The following is a 22,037-nucleotide window of genomic DNA, read 5'->3' as shown; positions in this document are numbered from 1 at the left end:
AACTCATGAACCTCGAGATCATGACCTGAGCTGAAATCAAGAGTCAGATGCTTAAATGACTGAATCACCCAGGCTCCCCAAGGATGGAATTTTTAAAGCAGTTTTGAGAAATAGTTGACATACAGTAAACTGTGCATCTTTCATAAATAAATTGATTTGTCTTCTCAAACACTGGTTTTAGCTGTCTTACTAAATCTCTGACTGTAACCATTGTCCTTCAGGAGAGATTATCCCTGTGACCCTGAGGTTATCTCCTTACCTTTGCTGTTTCCTTCACTTAGCTTCCAGTCTTCCTGCACAGGACTTGCAGATCTTCATTTCAAGCCCTCACCTCAGAATGGTCTTCATTCCACTTCCAGCCATTTCTTTTGCCTGCCCATCATTCCCACCTTAAGCACACATTGAAGTCCCTTGCCTAGACTGTGTCGGAGACCTTCTTTTGGTTCTCTCCATCTGCTCTCTTATTGCTGCCAAGAGCTTCCTTGATTATATTTACTCCCTCACTGACTGCCTGAAGCAGCTTCATATTGCGTTCAGAACAGCCTCTTGCTGACAGTAACCCAGTGTGACCAGACTGTCTCCCTGCTCTTCTGTTCACAAACGTTTTTGCTCCAGTCTAGCTCTTCTCAACTGAGGTCCCACCTCAGAGTTAAGGCTTGAGAACTTAAAGCATTCATTGCGTGTAACCAGTTGGTTTGTGTCCTGCTTCTTTAGAATGGATCTAGTTATGAATCTTCCTTGGGAGAATTGAGGATGTAATCACTCAGATCACTTGCATACAGCTTACTTTTCTTCCTCTCTCTCAGATCCCCATGAGAAGGCTGTTCAATTAAACTGAGCTATTCCTTGGTCCTGGGACCCCTTTCCACATCTTGGTTACATTTATTTCCTCTCCCATTCGGTAACCAGTCCTGTCCAACCTTATGCCAAGGCCTCTTGGATATTGTTTTCTTTGGTCCCAGATGAAAGAATGCTCTTCCCTCTTCTCCATACACGCATGTTTCGATCCCACACTCACAAAGACATGTATGAAAGGTATGTGCACACACATGCTTTGACTTACTATCTTTTCTGCACCTGCTGCTTTCTACTTTTTTCTTATGAAATGTTATTAAACATTTCATATTTCCTTTATCAGAAGAGGAGGCAAGCTTGCTCCCTGGCCACCATTTGTGCCCCAATACTACCCTGAGACCATGTGTGCTGTGGGAACTCCTCAAGCTTATTTGGTAAACTGCTGAAAAGCCCCGCTGACACAAAGATACTTGCTTTGAGAGACTTTAGTTGCAGGTGTTGCTTTATTACCGATTTTCTCTCTTTACTTTGTACCTAGAAGGCCCTAATGAACCCCTATACTTAACTACCATTTTCTCTGCCACCTTCTTAAGCCTATACCACTGCCCTGCACCAGCTTGCCCAGTAGAGAACATTTGAGATAAAGGCGGTTGCCAGTGAAGAGTGAGCTGTAAGAGGGATGGATTGGGCAAATGAAGTATTGTTCAGCTGCTCTTGAGCTCAGCATTTTTATTATAAATGAAGTTGCTTTTCTGTACTTAAAACATGCAATTAAATCCCAGTGCAATGAAAATAGGCCCTAATAATATAAAGTGGCAGTATTTGAAGAGAAAAAAGTTAGCTGTCTAAAATATCAACCAGTTCAGTAAAACCTTTTTGAATAAAACCTTTTTCAACTGATTGCAGTTGTGGAGGAATTTTGGAAATACTAAAAAAGCGCAGAGAAGGAAAGGCCATGATAATACAGAGAACATCACTGATAATTTTTTGAGGACTATGTGTCTAGTCTGTTGTATATGTATTTTCCCCATGTCAGTAGGTATTCTCTTACTAAATTTTTTGAAATGTCAATTGAGGATTCCGTTTTTGGGGAAAACCTTAGTTTCTTTACTCCACTATTACTCATACACTTAGGTTTTCGTTTTTCAACATGTATACTAATGTTGTGACCATTCTTAGGTATAAACTTTGTACATATACAGAGTCTTAACTGCTGTGTCAAAAGGAAAACTTGTGTACTTATCAGGCTTTGGGACACACCGAAAGGAAGCTTGATCCAGCTTATACTTACAGTCCAAGTGTACAGACTTCTAAAATAAGCCTCTCTGTAGTTTTCCAATTGTGACCATTCCTGATGAGAGAGAAACATCCCAATAGAGCACAATACAGGGTTCCAACTGGGAAATTTAATGTTTTCCCCCCACAGATTATTTGTGTTTACTTTCTGAGTTTGCAAGTATTTCTGGTGGCATTTGCATCTTTTCTCTGCGACAAGCTAATCTTGCCTAAGATGCTAGAGGGAAAGTCTTTGCCCTGTACTAAACAGAATGAAAGGTGAAAGGTGTTTTTAAATTTTTTTGTTGTTGCAAAGCTCTTCCATCTGTCTCCAGTATCCTGTTGGTATTTCTCGAGAGTCACCCACAGTTAACAAGAACATGGCTTTTTTGCCCAAATCTCTAGTGCATTGTTATCAGTGCTAATCATACTAAATGAGAGGAATGGTTTAGTAAACTAGGAGATGTCATCATGGTATTCTATAGGTATACATACTGTAATTTTGTAGACTATGACAACTGTAGGGAAATGTTTGATATAACTGAAAATAGCAAGATATAGAGTAGCAGTATATACGTGAAGGCTGTATAGTAGTAATTTGTTTGGGGGAGGAGATATTTAGCTGTTTGATGAAACTATCGGTTAGAATAATTTTTGGAGAAGACTTTTGAATTTTATTTACTCTTTTTAAACATGAAAAGTACCTCAGTTTAAAGTAGTTAAGCCGAGGTAATATAAAATCCCTTAAATTGTATTTTGGTCTCTTCTAGTATTAATTTTAAAGACCCACAGTTTGCTGAAGACTACATTTTTAAAGCTGTAATGCTTCCAGGAGCAAGGTAACAATGATGTGGCTATTAAATATAAACTGTCTAGTTTTATTTTGTATGAACAGTATTTATCCCAAAATGAATATTGTATTTTCAAATGGTCAGAAAACCAGCACCAGTACTGAAACCGAGTGACTGGGAAAAGTCCAGCAACGGGCGGCAGTGGAAGCCCCAGCTTGGCTTCAATCGGGACCGACGGCCTGTCCATCTGGATCAGGCTGCATTCAGGACTTTGGGGTGAGTGGTAGGTTGCTGTCCTTTGTATATTTTGATTTTCCTGAATCATTCACCAGCATTAGGCCAGTATTTATGCCACAAATACATAAGAGGCCTAGTTGGCAAATATTTTAAAGACTTTGATGGTTTTATGCTCTTCTTCATTTTTTAAAAATTCACTTCCATGTCTTTGGCTTTTGTATTATGCTTTATATATATATTGCTTGAGAATTCTGTTATTTTTTTTCCCTTAAGAGGTTTTGCTGTCTTTCTGACAGTTATTTCAAAGGAATAAAACATTTTACTTGCAAGAAAGTTTTAGCTGAATTAATGTTCAGCAGAATCTGTTTAAAGTGTTACCCAATACATTACAGTATATGTAATGTGTAATATATAACAGGTACATAGTATGATACATGATCAGTACCATAACTCTTTGATCCAAATTCCTACTCCTTGGAATTTATCTTGAGAAAGTAATTTTAGAAGAGCATAAAGTTATATGCCCAAATCTCTAGTGCATTGTTATCAGTGCTAATCATACTAAATGAGAGGAATGGTTTAGTAAACTAGGAGATGTCATCATGGTATTCTATAGGTATACATACTGTAATTTTGTAGACTATGACAACTGTAGGGAAATGTTTGATATAACTGAAAATAGCAAGATATAGAGTAGCAGTATATACAGTGATAGCAACAGCGTGGTCCTTAAGGACAAAACTTAAATATCATGCAAAAATAAAAGTAGACTCACTTTTTGCATGAAGTAATTAATAAATACTTAAGTAATTACCAATTAAGAATCTTGGTGTGGCAAATGAACATGTTCTGTCACCATTACTATCTATCTGTTTTTGAACTTTGTTAACTAAATCTTTTAGGTTGTGTTCTCTTAATCAGACTTAGTAGTAAAGAGACCACTACTAGCATTTATTTAATATGTATCAGCTATGATGTGGTGACTAGATCTGTAATTGGTTTTCTGGTTGGTGGGGTCCTTTACAGCCATGTTATGCCGAGGGGCTCAGGAGCTGGTGTTTACGGCAATGCTGCACCACCACCTGCGACCTATCAGGGAAACTTATATAGGCCACTGTTGAGAGGACAAGCCCAGATTCCAAAACTCATGTCAAGTAAGTTTTTATTGATTGATTGTTTTATGTGCTAAATTAAATATTACAACAAAGGTTGGTTTCTAATCTCATTGCTAAAAAGATTTATCAGGGCAGAGATAGTGGACTCTATTTCCATATTGTTATTTTTGAGTTCCATGGCTATGTTCCTTTACCAAGAAAATAGAAGTCATGTGCCAGGTTCTCAAAACCATTTTCTTTGTAAAGTCATTCCTAGTTGTCCGGTTGCTACCCAACCAAAGCAGCACGGCAGTAGGGGAATGTGACTGTTGCAAGATGCTAACATTTGTTAAATCTAAGTGTCATTTATTTAAGTTTCTTTCTGAATGCTTGAAATATTTCATGAATATTAAATTAATAAAAAATAGATGGGGCTGCTCTAATAATCTTTTTAAACCAAAGCTTTAGGGGCGCCGAGGTGGGTCAGTCAGTTAAGTGGTTTGGTACCTACCTAACTCTTGGTTCCAGCTCAGGTCATGATATCACAGCGTAGGAGTCAGAGCCCAAATCAGTTTCTGCGCTGATAGTGTGGACAGAGCCTGCTTGGGATTCTCTGTCTCCCTGTTTCTCTGCCACTGTCCCATGTACTCTGTCTCTCTAAAAAATAAACAAACATTAAAAAAATGTTTAAGAAAGGGGAATCTGGGTGGCTCAGGCTGTTAAGCATCCTAACTTCTGCTTGGGTCATGGTCTCATGGTTCATGAGTTCAAGCCCTGCATCAGGCTCTGTGCTGACAGCTCAGAGTCTAGAGCTGTTTTGGATTCTGTGTCTTGCTCTCTCTCTCTGCTGCTCCCCCACTCATGTTCTGTCTCTCTCTTCAAAAATAAACATTAAAAAAATTTTTTTAATTAAAAAAAATTAATCACACTTGCAGTTGTCAAAGAAATACCAGATTAATGTGAAGATTCTTGGGAAGTATTTATGATATGTGCGAATCACTTTGTATGTTAAATAAGTAATAAACCCATATTTTTAAACCTAAAGCCCACCCAGATTTTCCTAGTCTAGTACCCATGAAGAAGTGGGTTCTGAAGGTCTCATTCTCTCTCAGAGCCCTCTGTATTCAGTGTATTCTCTCTGTCTCTCTTTCTCTGTGTGGCTTTTGCCATGTGTGTGGCTTGACATTAAATGGAGCATTGTTAGACTCCATGAAAACTATGGAGCTCGACAGTTTTATTCTATTTAATGAAACACAGAAGGGGTACAGAATTTAATGGACCTGTGGGGATATGCTTGGTGCAGTAATTTACTTAGCTTCTTTCCCCTCAAGATTCAGCAAGTAACATTTCTGTATGTTTCCATGTATATTCTGTCAAACCATGCCACATATACAAGAGTCTCATCAGTTTGAAAGAGCTATCTATGCCCCTGAAATTTTACCTGTAAATGGTGAAAGCACATCTAGCTTATTGGGTTTTTTAATATGTTTATTTATTTTTGAGAGATTGTGTGTGTGCTTGCTCATGCATGAACAGGAAAGGGGCAGAGACAGAGGGAAACAGAGTCCAAAGGCTCCAAGCTGCCAGACCAGTGCAGGGCTTGATGGGGTCTGAACTCATAAACCTTGAGCTCATTACGTGAGCATAAGTTGGATGCTTAACTGACCCAGGGACCCCCTGACCTTATCGTTGAAGCCAGCTGTTTATTGACACATTCCTTGCCAGTTCCTTTTTTCTTACGGCTCTTCACCATGTACTTCTGTCCATAATGGTATCACAGCTTCCAGATTGGGGAAAAATATTGAGATGCAGAATGCTAGAGCCAAGTATAATCTCTGCAGGTTATTTCTCAAGATGATGGGTATGTGGCATTTCTGAGGTTGTTGGCATCGAGTAACCTTTGAGAGATTTGGAAAGAGGTTTGAGTAGCAAAAGTAAAAGCATGTATTCTCCATTATGCAGCTTTCTTCCATTTCACGTTTCCCGAGGCCCAGTCACTGGGCTTGCTGCCACCATAATCTATTCAGATTACCACCCAGACAGCTACTTACTTCAAATCTTTTAAAGTCTTTTTTCTTTTAACTTAAATTGATATATTAATTACACTATATCATACTATGTGACATTATGAATTTGATGTGCTTGTTGTATTTTTTTTTCAAATATATGTCAAATACATAATGGGAAGATAAAAAGCTTGTTCACAGGCCCCCAGAACTTGACCTTGTGTATCACCAGTGGTATACACTTTAGGAAACATTGCCTAGATCATTTAGGGAATCCCTAGGCCCACACGAGAATCTGTAAAAAACCAAGTATACCTTCACAGAAAAATCACTCCGTGTGCAGTTTGTATATATCTGAGTCCTTCCTTCTCAGGTTCCCTTTCAGACTGCAGGATCCTTCTCCAACAGTAAGAGAAAGATGGAAGTCAGAGAATTTCATGTCTTTCAGAGCCTGAAAATTTATAGTTGTTAGTTTGCCTTCTTTAGAAACAGTGACCTCTTACCAACATCTGTTCAGTTTACTTCAAATAGTGGGGTCCCCTCTCCCTTTTTGATTTCTCTGAGTAACTCCTCATTTGTCACTGTTACAGTTCTTACTAGATGTAATTTGTTTATACTTACAGACTTTAATTGGATCTATTCCAGTTAGTCACTGTTTTAATTACATCATTAAAAAATAGGAAATATGTTTTATAAAGTAAGGATTGACTTAGAGCAAGGAACAAGTGACCCTCTCTGTATGGTGACTTGTAACATTAAACCACTTGAAGATTAGTCCTGGAACTCTAAAATCTTTTCAAAGGGGATGTTGAATGGTAGGAATGAAAAAGTTTATGGAAAAAAATCAGGAAGAATATGCAATTTAAATTGAGCCTACAGTGGGGAATTTGGGCTTAGAAAAAAAAGAAACTTGAAGTACACAGGAAAAAGTTGGTGATATTAAGCTTAGAATAACTGGTATAAAATTTTGTGAGCATTAATGAGGACAGGTTATGAGGGTGGAGAGGCTGGTTTTTTTCCTCCATATTTTTAGTGGCATTTTAAATGAATTTTAACTATAGTTCATGTTAATTAAATAAATTGTGGCAGGTAATAAAACAGACACCCATAATCCCATGATCCTGCAATTTTAAAGCAGTAATTTCTTTCATTATATTCTTCATACATGTAATTTTTGAAAATTGGATTATCATACATGTATTTTCACATATACTTCTTAAAATGTAACATAAAGCTCTGAGTCACGAGTGTACAGTTTGATTAATTTTTATGAAATGAACACACTCATGTAATCACTACTCTGGTCAAGAAGTAGAGGAGCACCTGGGGGGGTTGGCTAGTTGAGTGCCCACCTCTTTGTTTCAGCTCAGGTTCTCACAGTTGTGAGATCCAGCCCTGTGTGGGGCTGTACGGAATATGGAGCCTGCTTGGGATTCTCTCCCTCCCACCCTCTGCCCCTCCCCTGCATGCACTGTCTCTCTCTGGGGGGAAAAAAAAAAGTAGAAAGGGACCAGTCTACAGACGTGCCCTGCCCCCCATCATGTCCTTTCCCAGGTGCCACTCTAACCCATCAAAGGTAATTAGTATCCTGACATAAGTGTCATAGATTTGTTTCATCTATTGTTTGTTTTAACTTTATTTAATGGGACTCTTACTCCATTAACCCTTTAAAATTTTTGCCCTCTTTTGTTCGATATTTTTTCTGAGATTTATCCACATTGTTGCTGCAGTCATTTCATAGCTTACACTGTGCCATCAGTGACTAACTACATCGCCATCTCCCTCTCCAGTTGGGGTTGTGTTTGGGTTGGTTTCTCATTTGGGGCTGCTGGAGTAGCACTGCTGTGAAAATCTTGTTTCTCAGCACACATAATGTAAACATCTCTGATTAGTATGTACCAGGTATGTACCAGAATTACAAGGTTAGGGTTGTGCGCATGTTCACATTTAGTGCATAAAAGTTTTCCAAATTACATTCAGTTTATACCAGTTTGCGTTCCTTCAGCAGTGCAGGGAATGTCCAGTTGCTTCACATTCTCATCAACCCTTAGTATTACCAGTCTTTTCACTTTTAGCCATTCTACTGGATGGGTAGTGGTCACACTCACATTTAAATTAGCATCTTGATGCGTTAGTTGAGCTTTTTTCATATTTATTGACCCTTGAACTTTTTTTTTGGGGGGGGGTGATAGGCCTTTTCGAGCCTTCTGTCCATTTTTCTACTGGGTAGTCTCTTTTCCTTTTACTTTATTAGGAGTTTTTAATATTCTGATTATGAATTTTTGGGGGAATAGTTTTTTCCACTATCATTGATAGTTTTCCTTCTCACTTTAGTTGGTGTCATGTGAGGAGCAGGTTTATACCAAAATTTGGTACTGGCCGAAGAGTAGTGGGAATTCTTTGTGCTCTTGTAGCTTCTCTGTAAGCGTTGAAATCATCACGATACACATTGAGGACAAAAATATTCATTGATATTTAATACGTGTTGGTGTTTTTATAAGGAATATTTTAAATGTCATTTTCCAGTTTCTTGTACGTAGAAATGTAGTTGGTTTTTTAAGGTTTTTTTTTTTAATTTTTTAATGTTTATTTGGTTTTGAGAGAAAGAGAGGAGGGAAGGAGCAAAGAGAGAGGGAGACACAGAATCTGAAGCAGGCTCCAGACTCTGATCTTTCAGAGCCTGACATGGGACGCGAACCCACAAGCCATGAGATCGTGGCCTGAGCCGAAGTCAGACAGTTAACCAACTGAGCCACTTAGGTGCCCCAAAATGTAGTTGATTTTTGATGTTAACTTTGTATCTAAAAACTTTACTAAATTCATTTATTCCAAAAGTGTGTATTATCTGGATTTTTTGCCTACATAATCATGTCATCCGTAAAGTAGTGAGAGTTTTGTTGATTGACTTTCTAATCTTAATGCCTTTTGGTCTTTTTTGTTTTGTTTTGTAGCACTGTCTAGGACCTCTGGTGTAATTGGGTAGAAGTGATAAGGGTAGACATCCTTGTTTCATTCCTTGTCTCAAGGGAAAAACTTGTGATATTTCACCATTAAATATGATACTTGCTGGGGCTCCTAGGTGGCTCAGTCAGTTGTATCCGACTCTTGATTTCAGCTTGGGTCATGATCTCACAGTTTGGGAGATTGAGCCCCTCATTGGCCTCTGCACTATAGTGCAGAGCCTGCTTGGGATTCTCTCCCTCCCTCTCCCTTTCCCTCCCTCTCCCTTTCCCTCCCTCTCCCTTTCCCTCCCTCTCCCTTTCCTTCCCTCTCCCTCCCTCTCCCTCCCTCTCCCTCCCTTCCCCTCTCTCCCTCTCCCTCCTCATTCTCTCTCACTCTAAATAAACAAACTTTAAACAAAAAAAGTAAATATGTTTGTGTAGTTTTTGTTCTTTTAGATAAGAAATATTGAGGAGGCTTTTTCTTGTTTCTTGTTTCTAGTGGGTATTAAATTTTATCAAATGCTTTTCCTCCATCTGTTGAGATGGTAATGATGTTGTTTGTCTTTACTTCTGTATGTGGTTAAAGCAACCTGGCATTAACCATTGGTAGTGATATACCAATGTCAGGTATTACCATTTTTTAAAAAAATCCTGTTATCGTTTTTTAAAAAAGTCCTTGCTACTTTGATAATCAAGGAATAATATATCTTTGTTTTAAGGGATACTTTTTTGAATTGCTGCTTCTATCCTCATTTTTACTAACCAGTTTTTCCTTAATAAATTTCATATTCTTGTCCCTTGCTGATATATTAGCTTGTGTGCAAGACTTTCTCTTTATGTATGAGAGCTTTTTAAAGCTCTTTTTTAAGTAGAAGAGCATACAGTTACATTTCCTTTCTAAAACCACATCTCTCTTGGTTATGGAAAAGACTTGGTGGTTGTTTTAGTTAGGGATAATGAAGATCTGAAATGATCTGTGGCAGAGTAGACTCAAAGTGGAGAAGATAGAGCCACCCGAAGGACTGGAAAATTGAATATGTTACATGAGGGAGAGAAGTTGAGGCTCACTTCTGCACTGTGGACACCTGGGTGACTAATGAGAATTTGCAAACCCAGGAGGGTAAAGGAATATGGGAGAATATGCTGAGTCATTTTTGTGCACGTTGAAGTACCTGAAGACATTGAAGTAGTCATCTGCTGGTAGTTAATAATATGGGTCTGATTCTTGCTCAACAGAAAGGAGAGGGTTGGAAAGAGAATATTGGGAATCATCTGAATATAAGCCAGAACTGTGAAATTTTAAGAAGGATTTGGATAAGTTAATGAATTTTCATTGCCCTTGGTTATAAGAGAACCTAGAAAAGTTTGGTGTTCTGAGAGACTTCCTTGAAAGCAGCCATGTCATTTCACAAGTTATTCCCTGATAATAATTATCCTAATCTAGAATGGTTACTGCAGGATAATAAATTGGTTACAGTTAACATGATGAGCCCAGAGAAATGGTGCCTACTGTCAAGAAAGGAAATCCTGGGGCAGCTGAGTGGCTCAGTCGTTTAAATGATGGACTCTTGATCTGGCTCAGGTCATGGTCTCATGGTTGGTGGTATTGAGCCCCATGTCAGGCTCCATGTGGTTAGTGTAAAGCCTGCTTGACATTCTCCTTCTCCCTCTGCGCCTCCCCAGCTCACACGTGTGTGCACTGTAAATAAGTATTTAAAAATAATAAATTACAGAAGATCAGCCTTCTTTATCATACAATCTTTAACTATAAAATTTTGTTACAAATAGTTGTAGTAAAATTGAGATCTAAGCCATTTAAGTTTTTTTTAAATGTATTGTTGTTGCTGTTTTCTTCACGTGGTACAAAATAACACTTAGGACTGGCCATTTGGTAAAACTCTCTGTCTGCTGGAGGTGTTTCTCACTGTTGGTTTGTGACTTGTCTTTGATGTGTCAATTTTTGGCTGATGAGTAATTGCCCAAGCACTGATGACTTGTTGGAATCAAGTGCAGCCTTGAGTATTCCATGTGAATAAAGCATTTCATTTCTGTAACTGAGAGAACCCAGTATATAACTTCACCTCATTTCAGTTGGTAAACTTGTCAGTTAGCCACATTTGAAAAGTGATTTTTGATTAGTGCAATCAGTAAACATGGAATCTTTCCTGTGATTGCCATGCTGATTCGGTAAATTGTCACTTGAGGAGCTATTGGTGAAGCCTTGGCTTATATGGTCTTAGCACTTTAGAAAAGAGATAAGTTTTTAAAGACCAAAGGAAAAACTGAACTGTCATTTTTCCTGTCTCGCCTGTACCTTTCTGAAGTGCAATTCACTACCTCAGAATTTTTTTTTCTCCCTCTCAAATGGATCTTCTGTTAGAGTCGTACAAATGAATGATAATAAGTTTGTTTTACCTTCTACTTCATTACTTATCAGCCAGGAAATATTTCTGCTTTATGAATACTTAAGGATAATATATATTTCTCAGAGTCACATGAAGAGATTTGTTTAAAAGTAGCCTTAAAGGTTTTCTTTGGTCCTTTTTACTTTTCTTTTATGGGTTGAAAGCAAGAGATGTTTTAACAATTGTTAAGAGAATTTTTACATCATATAAAATTTGTTTAGGTTTTAACAAACAAAAAACTATAGTTTTTGCATGTGCTGAGTTTACTTAATGTGAAAACACTTGTTCTGGAGGTGAGAAATAGTAAAAGCAAAGTAGAGTGGAAAGTCCCTGTTACACTAAAAGTGATGGAATAGGGACTCTGGCCATTTGTTTACGCACTTACAGTTATATGAGTAGACTATTGAGAGGGTTCCTTCTTTCCAAAGAAAGTATTCATACTTAATGAAATTTATATTCTAGTTCTACTTATACCTCTTGTGCTTAATTTAACCTTTAGCATATTTGAATCTAATGAATATGTATTCCTGATGATGGTGACTTTCCCTCTGTTTGTACTGTTTCTAGGAGAAAATATACAAGCTTTTTTTTTTTTTCATGAAACATTAGGATAAACATTTCTGAAAGTTTTTTTTTTTTTTTTTTTTTAATGTAGAGTATCTTTTTGTTATCTTCATTTGGTTTTAAATCTATTAGGGATCCTGTATGGAAGCTTCTGTAAGTTCCATGAAGAGTATGTATTCTGTGGAACCAGAATCACAGTTCAGTCTTCATGGTGAAAAGGGGCATGTTTCCAGGGTTAATTATCACAGTGACTGGGACATGAACATGTGAAGTACAGAGCTAGACAGGGATCAAATGAAATTCATTGTATTTCCTTTGACTTTTGTTAAAGCTAATTTTGTATATGTCAGAGACTTAAAATACTTCTGGAAACATTTAAACTAATTCTCACTAATTTGTGTACAATATCTGAATAGACCAATAGGCTTCAAGTTTAACAAAGTAATGATCAGAGAAAGTGGCCCAAAAGTTTATTTTACTTTGAGTAGATTGCAGTCTCATAAATGGTAGTGTGTTGAAAGTCATGTATGTGTTGAGGTAAGTGTGGCTTATGTTTTTCCATAGGAATAAACGATGCAAATGATGATTGCTATTTTTGTAAAAAATTTTTATTTTACCTTTTATGATTATGATCTTTTTTTTCTGATTGTGTTTGGTCTGTAGTAGTGATTCAGAAGTTATTCTGGGCCTGTAGGGATTCTTCTTAGCCTGTTTTCTGTGGGTTGTGTGGTGATGGGCCTTGTGAGTTCCCATTCAGGTTTGGAATATCTAATGACTGCTGTGAAAACTCCTCAGCACTGTTCCTCAATTTGACCCATTACTTGGTTTTAAGAGAAAAAAAAAAGAACTTAATTGAAATTGACTAGAGGTGCCACATTTTAATTCAAACTGGATCTATCTGCATGAAAGTAATGGTGGTGAAGGTTTCCTGCTCCTTTCTAAGAGAAGCATCTCTTCTGAGTTTGGCTGCTGGGCACTCTTACCAGCCAGGGAGCAGTAGGCTGTGGCTGACCCCTACCCTGGCCAAGGGTCTCCTCTCCACGTAGGAAACTTTCTTCAGGTGGCATGGTCAGCCTTGTCAAGGCCAGGGGAGTCCAAAGCAGTAGTAGTGGGTTGTTCACACTGGAATCATGTGAACAGCCAGATGCTCTGCTTGTTCCGTATTCTTCTTTGTGGGGCTGTCTTTCAAGGACAAATTCTACTTTGCTTCCCCCCCCCCCTTTTTTTTTTAAGTAAACCCAGACTATATTTTTTTGGTTCCTAACCAGAGAGATGAGCTTTCATTTTGTCTTTCCTTTAAGAAAGTAATTTTGAAAAGCATGTTTCTAGTTTGTGTTTCCATTAAAATGTGAGCCTGAATACATTATGGTAAGCCTTGTTGTCCTTGGGTCTCGGGAGTCTAGGGGAGGTTACTGTCCTCACACAGTGAACTCATTAGACAACTCCTAGAACCAGCTATTTTAATTAGGTCACACACAGACCCCACTGAAGGGTGGCCAAGGTGACTGTGAGACTGGAGACCGGAGTGGAGCAGCAGTTGGTTAACACCGACCTTCTGAGCCACTGAGCGCCCGCCTGACCAGTGTTTGGTGTTGCTCCTTTCAGCTGCATTACGGGCAGAAGCAGCAGCTATGTAATTGTTTCTTGGAGTCAGATATTGCCAGTTCAGCTTTATGTTAGAGTTAGAGGTTTGACTCCGAAAACAATAGGAAAGTGGGTGGTCCCTTTATTAGCATCATCCTGGCCTGTGTTGGAGAGATGTGTGGGCTCTGCTTTATAATAACTAAGTGAGACAGAGTTCCTTCCAGTTTCCATGCTTCGGGGGGAAATTTCAGGATTTCTATTGAAGTTACTATTCTTTCAATTTGTATTTATGAAAATAACTTAAATCTTTACCTTTAATTTGCACAGTATCTAAAATAAAAATTTGAAAAAGATAATACCTTTACATACATATGCACACATATATAGGCAGTGAGTAAAATGAGAATATAAAGACCAGGATTCCTAAAACTATGTCATTATCAAAGAAAAAATAATAAAGCAAAAACATTTACTGACCCAGTTGATTTTGTATGTTTTTACATTTACATTGTGTATAATTATACTAGTTTAATTTGGTTTATATTATCACAGATTTTTTTCAAGAATTTTTAATTATAAAAATATATGGGTATCTGAATCATGATTACTTCTTAATTGGATTGTGGGGGGTTTTTTTGTTTTGTTTTTAGTGTTGAGTTGTATAAGTTCTTTAAAAATTTTGGATACTACTTATAATAATGATTTGCAAATATCGCCAGGCTGTCTTTTTGTTTTGTTGATTGTTTCCTTTGCTGTGCAGAAACCTTTTATTTTGATGTAGTCCCAATAGTTTATTTTTGCTTTTGTTTCCTTGCCTGAGGAGACCTATCTAGAAAAATGTCTTGTGTCCTTTGTCAGAGGAATTACTGCCTTTGCTCTCTTCTAGGGTTTTTATGGTTCTGATTACTTCTTAAAATTTTTTGTTAACCTTTCCCGGTTTATTTTCCAGATATGAGGCCCCAGGATTCCTGGCGGGGTCCTCCTCCCCTTTTCCAGCAGCAAAGATTTGACAGGTAATATTAAAGCAGACATGACTTTTAAATATTTTTCCACATCAACATTTGAGGTTTGGGCTTTCTCTGTGGTTTGAAATGTACATTGTTCCCTCTAAACAGTTTCTGTTGTGTCTCTCTTTTAGGAAAATAGATGGCTAACATGTTTATATACTTTCCTACCTTTGGTCCTTGGCCTTTATTTTATCGAATGTTTTAAGGTGCCCTGAAAAATGCAACACAGAGAGCTTAAAATCGTATTAGATTTTGGTCAGGCTAAACAGATTTCTTTTTGGAAGGGTTGTGCAGCTTAATGAGGCATAACTAATGGTGTTCCACTTTTATCATTTTTGTGCGGGCAACACAGCATTGGTACAGACCAACCATTGATTCTTGCTACAAACCTCTTGAAGTCCTAATCAGCTTCTTTGGTACAACTTTTTCAGGGCTGACAAGCCTATTGTAGGACAGTGTCACTGTAGGTCAGTAGTTATTAGTTGCCACTGAAAACAGTTTCTTTAACTACTTAAGACTGAACTGAATTAAATGCAGAAGGGTCTCAGAAGAGGATTATGGGATCTGCAGTCTAATAAGTACTGCGGACTAGGAAGAGTGTGACATGGTTTAATAACGAGGGATGTTTGACTTGTGTTCTTTCATTGATAAGTTGTGTGCTCCTGAGTCAGGTGGTCTCTACACGACAAGACAGCTAGGCATGTTATGAATAATTATAGTAACATCTGTAGAATAATTTTTTAGAGGGCAACTTTAAGATCTGTCATTTTATGCTGGTTTTGCCAGCATCAGTAAATGCAGAAACCAGTTAAGCCCATAGTAAGGCTTCTCTCTTGGCCTTCCCAGTTCTAATGTTTTGTTTTCCTTGCCTTTACCATTTTAGCATTCTGAATCTGTTCACTTCTGAAATGAATAAAATGTGTTAGGCACAGGGTTCTAAATGATGCTCCCTTTTAAAGAAAACTTTCTTTAGACACTCCCAAACATCATTTCCTTATTTTCTTCAAGAAGATAAAAGAAATCATGTTCCTCAGTTGCTTTAATAGTATCAAATACTTAGTGCAAGCTACTTTTTCGTTTCCATATGACTGCCTTTATGTTTTGTTCAGTATAAGTGCTGAGAGCACACCATATGCACTACTTCAGCATCCTCAAGAAAGGACCATTTTCAAACAAATTAAATGAGTAAGGAGTAAATCGTTACTAAATTACAAATGACCACATTAGAACTGATCTCATTTTAAATGACCATCCTTCTGCATTAAGTTTGTTGAGTTTTATTTTCAGGCAGTTTCTCTACTTTCCCATATTGTTAATAATCACTGACATTTATCGTCTGCCTACTGATGTGTCTGCACTATGTAAATATGCCTTTAGAAACGTGACTTCATTTATTCCTCCTAGCAACCCTTTGAAGTAGATATTGTCTTTATAGATGAGGAAACCTAGGCACACAGAAATCTGACAGCTTACCTAAGGATTCTCTTACATAGCACTTCACTAAGAAACTTTCACTTGAATGAGGAGAATTCATCAGAACACTGATCTGAGCATAATACTATAGTAAAGTGGCAGGGACTTATAGGAAGTAAAGGATCTCCTTCTACTTCCGAGGAGGTGCTTTCTTCATTCCAAGTGGCTCTTCTTCCCTCTGCACACTAAAAGATTCTCTAAGATCACCACCATTGTCCTGATATCCATCAGGTTTTTGTCCTTCTGCCCTAGCCAAGTACTGGTATTATCTTGAATGCCGTTGTGAACCCTGCAGATTAGGGGCAAGTTTTGTGGGGTATTCATTTTTGGTTTAGTGTTAGCCTGAAACTGGAAATCATACCTTCGAGCAAATGTTAAGTGTGAGCTTAATAGAAGTCTGTCTTATGTCTTAGACTGTGGTCATTTAAGAAACATACCCTTTATTCCTGAAGAAAACAGAGTTTGAATTCAGCATTCCTAAACTTGTGCATTAGCCTGTTAGCAAATGCAGCACATTGCGTCCTTCTGTAGTACTTGCCAGTCTAACCATTCCAACTTCACAAAGTCTAGAGGAGAAAATACAACACACTGGCAGTAACTTTGACTTTGTTGAGATGTCACAACTAGTAAGTAGTAGAATTCTTATTGGAACCAGTTTTACTAATCCTTATTATTTGTTCAGCACTAGCCCACCACATGAATTTGAGTGTTTGGTTGAGAACCCTACTAGAAAAGAAAATGTTGAGTGTACCTTTTTTTGCTGAAATATACGGTTTCTTGAATTTTTTCTTTGAGATAGTATCTGTAATCCATATGTTCATTTAAAAGTGTAGTAGTCGGGGCACCTAGGGGGTTCAGTTGGTTAAGCGTCCAACTTCAGCTCAGGTCATGATCTCATGGTTTATGGGTTCGAGCCCCGCGTTGGGCTCTGTGCTGACAGCTAGCTCAGAGTCTGGAGCCTGTTTCGGATTCTGTGTCTCCCTCTCTCTCTTGCCCTCCCCTGCTCACGTGCACTCTCTCTCTCTCTCTCTCTCTCTTTCTCAAAAATAAAAATAAAAAACATCAAAAAAAAAATTAAAAACATGCAGTAGGAACACTGCTCTCCCCCACCCCCAGACAAGCCAGTGCTAACTGTGAGTTGATGGTACACAGCATTTGAGTTCTGCCCTACTATCTGTGTAATTCTTGCCAATGGAGGGCTTCTCTTTCCTGGCCGTAATCAAGAGGCCATTTAGTTTTTAACATATGGCCATTAAGCTTAGTTAGTCTTGGAAAATCTTTAAAATTTCTGCCATAAATATAAATTAAAAATATCCAAATTGGTGGTAGTTATTTCACATTGCCAGCTACTTTCCAGAACAGAAATTTAGAAACTTAAGAATATTGTTGCAATAGACAAAAACCAAGAAACAGACTCTTAACTATAGAGAACAGTCTGATGGTTACCAGAGGTATGTGACGAGAGGATGGGGGAAATAGGTGATGAGGATTAAGGAGGGTACTTGTCCTGATGAGCACAGGGTGATGTACAGAATTGTTGAATCACTATACTGTACACCTGAAACTAATACAACACTATATATTAACTATACTGGAATTAAAATTTTTTAAATAAATATTGAAAAACAAATAGAATGTTGACAATGATGTAAAAAATGTTGCCATCCATGATGCCAAATGCCTCAGAGAAGTTGCCTCAATAGATAGCCACTAATTTAAAATAGTTAAAATCTGCAATCTCAGTGCTTCTGTCAAAAGGCAAATTTTACTTGTAACTATTTGCAAATTAATTAATATAGAAATATGGTAAACTTGTGGAAAATAAGGGACTCTTTGCTGGTAAAAAGGAAAAGAGGGTAATACCTGCCCTCTTACTGTTTCTTCTGTTTAATTTCAACTAAATTATTTTTATTAAAAAATTAGTCAAAAATGTTTTAAGTATTTTGAACAGAGAGAGGACTTTGTGTTTTTAAATTTTGGCTTTGTTTCTAATCTATATTTAGAACATAAAATAATGTAAAATTACATTTATAATATATGCCATCCATGCCAGCAGACTTTCCAGAGGCTCAGGTGAATGAATTTGATCATTGCAGAACTGAAAAAGAAAAATTGATTACAGTTAACACAATGTGTGAGTTGCATTTTTGGCATGTGTGTTTTGTGTTAATGGCCCAGTTTTGATGAGCCTCCTTGGTTACAGTACAAAACATTAACCCTTCCTTCATGCAGAGACCAAAAGAGACCATTCGAATCTCTGTGCAGAGCTGTTCTTGCTAAAATATATTTGTATTAATAACAAACCTGAAAAATAATTAAAACCCCTGAATATATGAATATTCTTTCTGAGGTATAGATTTATTTTTATTTTATTCTGATTCACTTACAGCAAAGTACATTTATATTAGAGCTCTGGTTTCACCACTAACTAGATAACAACATTGGCTGGCTTCTCTGGAGCTCTTCAGAGTCGTTCTTTGAGCCACCACACAAAAGGAATTATCTTTGGTGTTTAAAAAAAAAAAAAAGGCAAGTTCCAAGTGAAGGCAAGGAGAGTAGGAGGGTTGAGAGGATGGATTGGGGCTTAAATAGTTGTGAGAAGATTGGACTACCCAGTAAGCCCAGCTTTGAGCCCCCACCCCCTAAGACCTGGGAAGTGAAATTCATGTGCTGGTATGTGATCGTTACTGTGAGTCAGTGCTTTAGCAATTCTGAAGTTTCGTTGTAATTTCTCCTAACATCTCTAATGGCTCCAAAGCATCTGGTGTTGAAATATATTGGAGAATATTGCTTCTGAATATTCTTTGTAGTGACTGTTCTATAAAATGGACGTTGAAAATGTCTCAAGCAGAAAGTTGTGTCTTAAATGTTGACTGCGTTTAGAAGATGTATCTTTGCTACATTGTTTATGTGACAGTTATAAATTATGATTTAATATGGCATACCTGTTGCTTTGTATCTGCAAAGTTAAAATAGGCACTTGAAGACAATTAAAACATTTCTTTTGACTAGTTATCTGGGCCGGCAAACTGGGTTATTATAATAGCTGTTGAATCTGTGTTCCCATGTAAACTGTACACCAAATGCCAGTCAGCCTATGCCAATTAGTGCTCATGTTGCTAGGTCACCATGGTCAATTGAAAGCTGCATCAATAGAACTTGAAAAGATTTCCTCCCGATCAGACCTTCTGACATATTGAGCAGAATAATAGATGGGAAAAAACAGCCAAGTCCCCTACCCTAGATTCAAAATACTGAGCAGTAAGAATTCATTTACAACCTGCAATTAACTAGAAAGAATGGATTCTAAGAACGAGTCTAGACATTTTTAAAAATCAAGCCCATTTTCCTGTCTTGTACATGTTTTCTCTTTGGATAGCATCTTAAATGTAGCCAGCTTGGTGATCTTGGGTCCAAATCTTTAGGTGACCTAAAGGAAATTTCACAGTTGAATATGAACAAAATATTTGAAGTTCTACCATTCTTATTCAATTGAGTTTAAGTACCTTTTTAAAAAATGCTGATACTTCATGAAACATGTTAGACTATATTGAATATGAGGGACATAAAGGTCACTCTGGTAGTGTATATCCCATTTGACAAATGCAGGCAAATAAGATTGTCCTAAGATTTGGAGATGATGCTGGCCAGTTTGAGTCTGCTATATAGCAGGTTTGACTTCTAATGCCAACATGATACTTCTTCACAGAGGCGTCGGGGCTGAACCTCTGCTGCCCTGGAACCGGATGCTCCAAACCCAGAATGCAGCCTTCCAGCCAAACCAGTACCAGATGCTAGCTGGACCCGGCGGATATCCACCCAGACGCGATGACCGTGGAGGGAGACAGGTGATACAGTGTGGGACATGGGACAAAGAGCATGCTGTCACTTTATACTTAGCCATGCCATCAGGTGTGGCACCATATTTTCTTAAAAACATTTCTGGATAAGGTTACTGATAGAGAAGCTCAGCTAAACTCAGGTCCCTCATTCTAAAATGTATGTAGGGTGGTAATCTGCTTACTAAGTCTGTTACACCATGAAGATGCTGAAGAATTTTCATCCCCAAGGCTCTTTTAATCATAGCAGTCAGTGGTATTTAGCACAAATAGTTGCCAAAACCTTTTTTTTTTCCTTTAAGGATGCTGTTCTTTGAGTAGGAACTAGATCTCATAATAAATATTAATGTTCTTAGAAGCTGAAAGTAAGAATCTGTCCTTTCAACTGTTACCTTATTCATCTTAGAAGTCTCCTGTCTTGATTCATCAGATACCCTTTTTCATGGAAAGAAATCTCTCCTTCATCACTTCCCACATACTAGATTTTTGTTGTTTTACTAAATTTAAATATCTGTACATTGAATGAGGATAATAATTCCTAGACAAATTTATTTAGTATGTGCAAGCTTCGTTTCCATAAAGCATCCAGTTTTAGCACTATTTAAGCCGGAAGTCTATTTGCCTCAGTCTATTTGTTACCCAGCCATTTGACACCCTGGTCAGTATTTACATGCCCTGCAGTCAAATCCTAGCCAGAGAACAGGGTCAGAATGCTGCGATCTAGTGTTTTGGTGTGTGGTGTTCATGGGGTTTGGCACCTGTGCTGACGTGAAGTGGTTTTAAAAGTGCTCACCTGGTGGTGCCTGCGGGCCTTTTGCGGTGCTTCGAGTATCATTTTCTCATGCAGGTTCTTGCAGTGCATCCCTCTGTGTAAGACTGCTCTTTTGACAGCTAAGAAAAAAATTTTATACCTTTTTATATATATGTATTCTTATAAGTCTGTTCACTTCAGGAGAAAACAATTTTAATTTTTGAAAGAATTTTATTACAATCCATTATAATCTGTGCATAGACTTTTATTTTGAATACTGTCAGCCCAAGATATCTAAAAATCATGTCAGTGGTTTGAGACTGTGTTAGGGAGTCAACGGGATGGTGCTGGGCAATCTGAATAATGGGTTTTACTGAAATGGGGACATACTTACAAACTAGAAGAAACCCTGGATAATCTTAAGTCCAATCACCTTATCTTCCAAGTGAGGAACTGAAACCTTTTGGCAACTTCCCATAGGGAGCAGAGCTGGGGCCTGGCTGACCCTGTCCTGATCCCAGTTCATCATGTTTCCTGCCTCCCTCAGAGGGACTTCCCTGTAAGGGACTCTCTGCTGTTAAAGCAGGTAAAATAATTATTCACTTAGGAGATACAAACCAGTTGGTAAATTTATAATTCTTTTAGGACCTTTTAAAAAATATTTCTTTTTCTCAATCTCTTTTTCCATGGAGATACTTTTTATTAGATCACAGGTTTTGAAACAGTATTAAATTGCCAAAGTTCATTGTTAAAAACAACCAAAAAAATCCCTAAAATTAGTAGTTCATTAGGCCTCAGCTCACTTAGCAAGCTCTTGCCTTAGTTAAACAAAATGACTTTTCTAGTGTAATATGTCTAAAGATAATGTAGGCATCATGTGGCTTGAATTACTGCCAGGGATGGCAGGGGCAGATTGAGAACCACTAGTCTTTTACACAGAACACTTAACTATAGTTCATTTGTGTGCATTTTAAGGAGTTTTTTAAGTGCCTGTTATGGCTCATTGGGTAGTTTTTAGCAGTAGCGTTTGTGCTGGAGTCCAACTTTACAATGAGCTTTGCATAAAACCAGGGGGCCCAAAGCACCTATTTATGACACCTTCCAGGTGATATACTTTTAAGACACATTCAGCTTCTTTATGGTGTGGTTTTCTAGAGCATGTGTAAAATTAATTTCTTTGCAGAGATGTTAATCCAGAAAATAAACTCTTGCTTTTGCTTATTTTCAGGGATATCCCAGAGAAGGAAGGAAATACCCTTTGCCACCACCCTCAG

General features: G+C 37.7%; 1 protein-coding gene across 1 annotated transcript in view; it reads left to right on the top strand.

Annotated features, from left to right (window-relative positions):
* The window catches only part of XRN2 (5'-3' exoribonuclease 2), an 84,514-nt gene that overhangs the window by 59,903 nt on the left and 2,574 nt on the right, over positions 1 to 22,037 (top strand). Inside the window, exons 25-30 of the mRNA XM_029917912.1 lie at positions 2,841 to 2,909; positions 3,006 to 3,137; positions 4,125 to 4,252; positions 14,643 to 14,706; positions 19,883 to 20,021; positions 21,992 to 22,035. Of these exons, the coding sequence (XP_029773772.1) occupies positions 2,841 to 2,909; positions 3,006 to 3,137; positions 4,125 to 4,252; positions 14,643 to 14,706; positions 19,883 to 20,021; positions 21,992 to 22,035 (576 nt within the window). The remainder of the gene's footprint in view (positions 1 to 2,840; positions 2,910 to 3,005; positions 3,138 to 4,124; positions 4,253 to 14,642; positions 14,707 to 19,882; positions 20,022 to 21,991; positions 22,036 to 22,037) is intronic.

This window comes from Suricata suricatta, chromosome 12 (genome assembly GCF_006229205.1).
Source record: "Suricata suricatta isolate VVHF042 chromosome 12, meerkat_22Aug2017_6uvM2_HiC, whole genome shotgun sequence".
In the NCBI taxonomy this organism is placed as follows: Eukaryota; Metazoa; Chordata; class Mammalia; order Carnivora; family Herpestidae; genus Suricata; species Suricata suricatta.
This window is presented reverse-complemented; position numbering and strand designations above follow the sequence as displayed.